Source organism: Pyrgilauda ruficollis, unplaced genomic scaffold (genome assembly GCF_017590135.1).
Source record: "Pyrgilauda ruficollis isolate IOZ18807 unplaced genomic scaffold, ASM1759013v1 scaffold744, whole genome shotgun sequence".
NCBI classification, from domain to species: Eukaryota; Metazoa; Chordata; class Aves; order Passeriformes; family Passeridae; genus Pyrgilauda; species Pyrgilauda ruficollis.
The window spans coordinates 1-7,974 of record NW_024529311.1 but is presented as its reverse complement, the minus strand read 5'-3'; the positions used below and the strand labels follow the sequence as shown (position 1 = coordinate 7,974).

The 7,974-nt window shown below is 59.5% G+C and overlaps 1 protein-coding gene across 1 annotated transcript in view; it reads right to left on the bottom strand.

Annotated features, from left to right (window-relative positions):
• Positions 1 to 7,405, bottom strand: part of SYMPK (symplekin) — a gene marked incomplete at its 3' end in the record, with an annotated part of 15,334 nt that extends 7,929 nt beyond the window's left edge. The window contains exons 1-6 of the mRNA XM_041486271.1: positions 7,125 to 7,405; positions 6,219 to 6,389; positions 4,845 to 5,084; positions 3,667 to 3,821; positions 2,217 to 2,367; positions 161 to 371 (exon numbers count right to left, since the gene is read on the bottom strand). Coding sequence (XP_041342205.1) covers positions 161 to 371; positions 2,217 to 2,367; positions 3,667 to 3,821; positions 4,845 to 5,084; positions 6,219 to 6,389; positions 7,125 to 7,371 — 1,175 coding nt within the window. The remainder of the gene's footprint in view (positions 1 to 160; positions 372 to 2,216; positions 2,368 to 3,666; positions 3,822 to 4,844; positions 5,085 to 6,218; positions 6,390 to 7,124) is intronic.
• Positions 7,406 to 7,974: the final 569 nt, after the last annotated feature.

Here is a 7,974-nt window from a genome sequence, read left to right as displayed (position 1 = left end):
ACCCCATGGAGATCCCACCCCACATTCCAGCGGGACCGCACCCCAAACCCCATGGAGATCCCACCCCTCCAAGACCCCACCCCAAACCCCACCATGATCCCACCCCAAACCCCATGCGGACCCCACCCCAAGCCCCTGGTGACCCCAGCCCAGCACTGACCGGGGCTGCGTGGCCGGCATGATGGGCTCGGGCCGGCGCTTGGCCTGGGGGGTCTCGTCCGGCAGCCCCGCGGCCGAGCCGTGGGCGCCCAGCACGGCGATGGCCTGGCCCTGGCCCAGCGCCGACAGGCGCCGCTTGATGACCACGGCGTCCGGCTTGGCCACCTTCTCCTCCTTGGGCTCCTCCCGCAGCAGCTTGGTCTGCTCCACGCCTGCCGCGGGGTGCCAAGGGAAAAAATGGGCTGGGAACGGTCAAAAATGGGCTGGGAACGGCCAAAAATGGGGTGGGGATGGTCAAAAATGGGGTGGGGATGGTCAAAAATGGGGTGGGGATGGTCAAAATGAGGTGGGGACGGTCAAAAATGGGCTGGGAACGGCCAAAAATGGGGGGGGGATGGTCAAAATGGGTGGGGACGGTCCAAATTGGGATGGGGATGGTCAAAGGGGGGTGGGGATGGTCAAAGTGGGGTGGGAATGGTCAGAATGGGGTGGGGATGGTCAAAAATGGGGTGGGGATGGTCAAAAATGGGGTGGGGATGGTCAAAAATGGGGTGGGGATGGTCAAAAATGGGGTGGGAACGGCCAAAAATGGGGTGGGGATGGTCAAAAATGGGGTGGGGATGGTCAAAAATGGGGTGGGGATGGTCAAAAATGGGGTGGGGATGGTCAAAAATGGGGTGGGGATGGTCAAAATGAGGTGGGGACGGTCAAAAATGGGCTGGGAACGGCCAAAAATGGGGGGGGGATGGTCAAAATGGGTGGGGACGGTCCAAATTGGGATGGGGATGGTCAAAGTGGGGTGGGGATGGTCAAAGTGGGGTGGGAATGGTCAGAATGGGGTGGGGATGGTCAAAAATGGGGTGGGGATGGTCAAAATGAGGTGGGGACGGTCAAAAATGGGCTGGGAACGGCCAAAAATGGGGTGGGGATGGTCAAAATGGGTGGGGACGGTCCAAATTGGGATGGGGATGGTCAAAGGGGGGTGGGGATGGTCAAAGTGGGGTGGGAATGGTCAGAATGGGGTGGGGATGGTCAAAAATGGGGTGGGGATGGTCAAAATGAGGTGGGGACGGTCAAAAATGGGCTGGGAACGGCCAAAAATGGGGTGGGGATGGTCAAAATGGGTGGGGACGGTCCAAATTGGGATGGGGATGGTCAAAGGGGGGTGGGGATGGTCAAAGTGGGGTGGGAATGGTCAGAATGGGGTGGGGATGGTCAAAAATGGGGTGGGGATGGTCAAAATGAGGTGGGGACGGTCAAAAATGGGCTGGGAACGGCCAAAAATGGGGTGGGGATGGTCAAAATGGGTGGGGACGGTCCAAATTGGGATGGGGATGGTCAAAGGGGGGTGGGGATGGTCAAAGTGGGGTGGGAATGGTCAGAATGGGGTGGGGATGGTCAAAAATGGGGTGGGGATGGTCAAAATGAGGTGGGGACGGTCAAAAATGGGCTGGGAACGGCCAAAAATGGGGTGGGGATGGTCAAAATGGGTGGGGACGGTCCAAATTGGGATGGGGATGGTCAAAAAAAAGGGGGGGGGATGGTAAAAATGGGGTGGGGATGGTCAAAAATGGGGTGGGGATGGTCAAATTGGGGTGGGGATGGTCAAAAATGGGGTGAGGATGGTCAAAATGGGGTGGGGATGGTCAAAATGGGGTGGGGATGGTCAAATTGGGGTGGGGATGGTCAGAATGGGGTGAGGATGGTCAAAATGGGGTGTGAATGGTCAAATTGGGGTGGGGATGGGGTGGGGGTCCAGGGCGACGCTTTGGCCACCCATGAACTCACGAGGGGCAGGCGAAACCCAACGAGACTTCTCCAACCTGGGCAAATCCCCCCCAAAAATCTCCCCCAACCCACACTCCAACCTTGGATTCCACCCAAACCCCCATCCCACCCCAATTTTTCGCCCCTCCTTGGAGCCAAAACCCCCGAATTCCCCCGATAAGGAGAACCCCCAACACCCAACCGACCTCGCCCAACCTCCGTGAATCCCACCCCAACCCCGATTTCTCCCAAATCCACCCCAAAGCCCGTGGCCGGGGGTGTGCCCTGACCTGGCCCCAGGCCAGCTGCGGTCATCTGCGTGGCCATCAGCCGCGCCAGGTGCTTGATCTGCGCCTCGGTGCCGGCCGACTCCACGGGCGTGTAGGTGGCCTGGAAGGAGGCGGGCATGGCCTCGGGCAGGTACACCATGCTGATCAGCACCTGCGGGGACACGCGGCCCGGGGCGGGCTCAGGGACCCCGGAATCACCTCGGGGAGCCCGGAATCACCTCGGGGAGCCCGGAATCAGCTCAGGGACCCCGGAATCACCTCGGGGAACCCAAAAATACCTCAGGGAGCCTGGAACCACCTTGGGGAACCCGGAACCACCTTGGGGAACCCGGAACCACCTTGGGGAACCCGGAACCACCTTGGGGAACCCGGAACCACCTTGGGGAACCCGGAACCACCTTGGGGAACCCGGAACCACCTTGGGGAACCCGGAACCACCTTGGGGAACCCGGAACCACCTTGGGGACACTGAAATCACCTCGGGGAACCCAAAATCACCATGGGGAACCCAAAATCACCTCGGGGACCCCGAAATCACCTCGGGGAGCCTGGAACCACCTTGGGGAACCCGGAACCACCTCGGGGACCCCGAAATCACCTCAGGGAGCCCGGAACCACCTCGGGGAGCCCGGAACCACCTCGGGGACCCCGGAACCACCTCGGGGACACTGAAATCACCTCGGGGAACCCAAAATCACCTCAGGGAACCCAAAAATACCTCAGGGAACTCAAAATCACCTCAGGGAACACGAAATCACCTCAGGAAACCCAAAAATACCTCAGGGAACCCAAAATCACCTCAGGGAACCCAAAAATACCTCAGGGAACCCGAAATCACCTCAGGGAGCCCAAAATCACCTCAGGGAACCCAAAATCATCTCGGGGAACCCAAAATCAGCTCTGGGAACCCGAAAACACCTTGGGGAACCCAAAGTCATCTCAGGGAACCCAAAAATACCTCAGGGACTCAAAAACTGCCTTTGGAGACCCCAAAAACACTTGAGGGAACCCAAAATCATCTCAGAGATCCCAAAACCACCTCAGAGATCCCAAAACCACCTCGGAGACCCCAAAATTGCCTTGGAGACCCCAAAACTGCCTTGGAGACCCCCAGAGTGTCCCCAACAGCCCTTAAAGCCCCCCCCAAAGTGTCCCCAAGGCCGATGTCCCCTCCCTGACCAGGTTGGGGACATTCCTGGGGTCAGCAGTGACTCCAGGACAGGTGACGCCCCCCCAAAGTGTCCCCAAGGCCTATGTCCCCTCCCTGACCAGGTTGGGGACATTCCTGGGGTCAGCAGTGACTCCTGGACAGGTGACACCCCCCCAAAGTGTCCCCAAGGCCGATGTCCCCTCCCTGACCAGGTTGGCCACGTTCTCGGGGGTCAGCAGTGACTCCAGGACAGATGACACCCCCCCCAAGTGTCCCCAAGGCCGATGTCCCCTCCCTGACCAGGTTGGCCACGTTCTCGGGGGTCAGCAGCGGCTGCAGGAACTCGGCCGTGATGTCGGTGTCCGAGGGGACAGTGACCGCTCCGGCCGCTTTGGCCACGGCCACCGCCGGCGCCTCCAGGTCCTTGTCCTCGTCATCCTCACCCAGGGGTGGCTCTGAGGGGACATGGGAAGGTCCCTGAGTGTCCCCAAGGGGCCACCAGCAGGAGTTGGGGACAGCAAAGGGTCACCGGTGGTGGCCTGCTAGAAGACCTGAGGGATGTTTAATGTCACCTCCCCTCGCCCAGTGTCACCAGGAGGGACTGGGAGGTCCTCGGGGGGACCTGGGGGAGTTTAATGTCACCAACTGTCCCCAGCGTCTCCATGAGGCCACTGGGACCTGATGGCCACCACAGGGGAGGTGACACCAGTGCCACCACAGCCCAAGGCTGGCATTGGGCTTGTCACGGGGTCACTTCCAGAACCCCCTGATGGCCACCATGGCCAGCACCACCCACCCTGAACCCACCACATCCCTGATGCCACCACGGGGAGGTGACACCAGTGTCACCACGGGTTCTCACCGATCTTCATCTTCTTGAGGGCATCACTGGGCTCGTCCTGGGGCCATTTCCAGAACCCCCTGATGGCCACCATGGCCACCACCACCCACCCTGAACCCACCACACCTGATACCACCACGGGGAGGTGACAATGATGTCACCAATGTCCCAACTCACCGATCTTCATCTTCTTGAGGGCATCACTGGGCTTGTCCTGGGGCCATTTCTGACGGCCACCACCACCCACCCTGAACCCACCACATCCCTGATGCCACCATGGGGAGGTGACACCAGTGTCACCAATGTCACACTCACCGATCTTCATCTTCTTGAGGGCATCACTGGGCTTGTCCTGGGGCCATTTCTGACCGTCCTGGACGGCCACCACCACCACCCTGAACCCTGATGGCCACCATGGCCACCACCACCCACCATGAACCCACCACATCCCTGATGCCATCACCGGGGAGGTGACACCAGTGTCACCAATGTCCCACTCACCGATCTTCATCTTCTTGAGGACGGCATCAGGCTCATCCTGGGACCATTTCTGATGGCCACCACCACCCACCCTGAACCCACCACACCCGATACCACCACGGGGAGGTGACACCAGTGTCACCAATGTCCCACTCACCAATCTTCATCTTCTTGAGGGCGGCGTCGGGCTCGTCGCGGGGCCGCTTGCGGGCCTCGCGGGGGCTGGGCATGCTGCGGGCGATCTCGGCCTGCGGCGTGCCCAGGTCCACCAGCAGCGTGGTGATCTGCGGCTGGAAGTCGCCCGAGGACGGGTGCCGCAGCACGCTCAGCAGGTGCAGCTTCAGGTTCTTCCGCACGCTGCTCACCTGGGACTTGGCCAGCGTGGGAGGCAGGTTGGCTACAAAGGGGACATGGGGTTAGGGACAGCTGGGGACACTTGGGGACACGTGGGGACACCTGGGACATGGCCAGTGTCAGGGGCAGGTTGGCTACAAAGGGGACATGGGGTTAGGGACAGCTGGGGACACTTGGGGACACGTGGGGACACCTGGGACATGGCCAGTGTCAGGGGCAGGTTGGCTACGAGGGGGGACACGGGGTTAGGGACACCTGGGGACAGCTGGGGACAGCTGGGACACGGCCAGTGTCAGGGGCAGGTTGGCTACGAGGGGGGACACGGGGTTAGGGACACCTGGGGACACTTGGGGACACGTGGGGACACCTGGGACTTGGCCAGCGTGGGAGGCAGGTTGGCTACAAAGGGGACATGGGGTTAAGGACAGCTGGGGACACCTGGGGACACCTCAGGGACACCAGGTGACACCTCGGGGACACCAGGGGACACCTCGGGGACACCAGGGGACATTACTGTGGAGAGTCTTGTAGGCCTGGATGACCTTGGCCATGAACATGGGGTGACCAGGGGACACCAGGGGACACCTCGGGGACAGCAGGGGACATTACTGTGGAGAGTCTTGTAGGCCTGGATGACCTTGGCCATGAACATGGGGTGACCAGGGGACACCAGGGGACACCTCGGGGACAGCAGGGGACATTACCATGGAGGGTCTCGTAGGCCTGGATGACCTCGGCCATGAACATGGGGTGACCAGGGACACCAGGGGACAGCAGGGGACACTTGGGGACAGCAGGGGACGTTACCATGGAGGGTCTCGTAGGCCTGGATGACCTCGGCCATGAACATGGGGTGACCAAGGACACCAGGGGACAGCAGGGGACAGCAGGGGACACTTGGGGACACCAGGGGACATTACCATGGAGGGTCTCGTAGGCCTGGATGACCTCGGCCATGAACATGGGGTGACCAAGGACACCAGGGGACAGCAGGGGACAGCAGGGGGCACTTGGGGACACCAGGGGACAGCAGGGGACACTTGGGGACAGCAGGGGACGTTACCATGGAGGGTCTCGTAGGCCTGGATGACCTCGGCCATGAACATGGGGTGACCAGGGACACCAGGGGACAGCAGGGGACACCAGGGGACACCTCGGGGACAGCAGGGGACATTACCATGGAGGGTCTCGTAGGCCTGGATGACCTCGGCCATGAACATGGGCCGCTGGCGGGCGATGGTGGCCAGCGAGCCGAGCGCGGCCGTCAGGTTGATGCTGGAGATGGCCGGGTGCACCATGAACTTGAGCAGCTGCTCCAGCGCCGCCTTGCCCTCCTCCCACAGCACGTCTGGGGACAGCGGGGACAGCGGGGTCACCCACGTGCTGGGGGTCAGCGGGGTCACCCACGTGCTGGGGGTCAGCGGGGTCACCCACTGGGAGGGCAGCGGGGTCACCCACACGTCGGGGGACAGCGGGGTCACCCACGTGCTGGGGGTCAGCGGGGTCACCCACCGGGAGGGCACTGGGGTCACCCACATGTCAAGGGACAGTGGGGTCACCCACGTGCTGGGGGTCAGCGGGGTCACCCACCCACCGGGGTCACCAACCCATGGGGAGGTCACCGGGGTCCCAATCAGGGGGTCAGTGGGGTCCCCAACTCAAGTGGGGTCACCAGGTCAAAGGGTCAGTGGGGTCATCCCACCCCAAATCCCCCCCACTCACTGGATTTGATGAAGGGGGGACCCCAATCCCATTCCTGACCCCAAACCCCAAGCCCCCAGACTCACTGCACTTGATGACGGGGTGGTCCCAATCCCATTCCTGACCCCAATCCCAAACCCCAAGCCCCAACCCCAATCCCAAACCCCCAGACTCACTGTACTTGATGACAGGGTGATCCCGATCCCATTCCTGACCCCAAACCCCAAGCCCCCAGACTCACTGTATTGATGACAGGGTGATCCTGATCCCATTCCTGACCCCAAACCCCAAACCCCAACCCCAATCCCCCAGACTCACTGTATTGATGACGGGCTGGTCCCCATCCCATTCCTGACCCCAAATCCCAAGCCCCCAGACTCACTGTACTTGATGACGGGGTGGTCCCGCGGGATGCGCTCCAGGCTGACGTCGTTCTCGTGCCGCTTGGGGACGTCGGAGTCGGCCGTGCGCGGCGACAGCGTCACGATCAGCCCCTCCACGAACTTGATGGCGTGCGTGCGGATGCCGTCGTTGTCCGAGTCCAGCAGCAGGATGATGTCGCTGGCCATGGAGGACATCATCTCCCAGCAGGCCTCCTGCAGCTCGCTGATCACCTTGGACTTCACCATCCACTGCGGAGACCGAAAAGAAAAAAACCCCGAGAATTGGGGGGAAAAAAATTTTTTAAGGGGTTTTTTTTTAGGGTAATTACGGTAATCGCGTTGAGCGTAGTGGGAAGAGTGAGGGAGTTTTTATGGGTAATTACGGTAGTTGTATTGGGGATTAAGGACTTCTTAATGTGTAATTACGGTAATTGGTATTGGATATTAATGACTTTTTTATGGGTAATTATGGTAATTGGTGTTGGATATGGTAATTGGCATTGGATATTAATGGCTTTTTAATGTGTAATTATGGTAATTGGTGTTGGATAGTAACGACTTTTTGACGGGTAATTATGACAATTGGCATTGGATATTAATGACTTTTTGGTGTGAAATTACGGTAATTGGTATTGGATGTTAAGGACCTTTTAATGTGTAATTACGGTAATTGGTATTGGATATTAATGACTATTTTACGGGTAATTACAGTAATTGTATTGGACATTAAGGACTTTTTAAGGGGTAATTATGGTAATTGGTATTGGATATTAACGACTTTTTTATGGGTAATTGGCATTGGATATTAAGGACTTCTTAATATGTAATTACGGTAATTGGTATTGGATA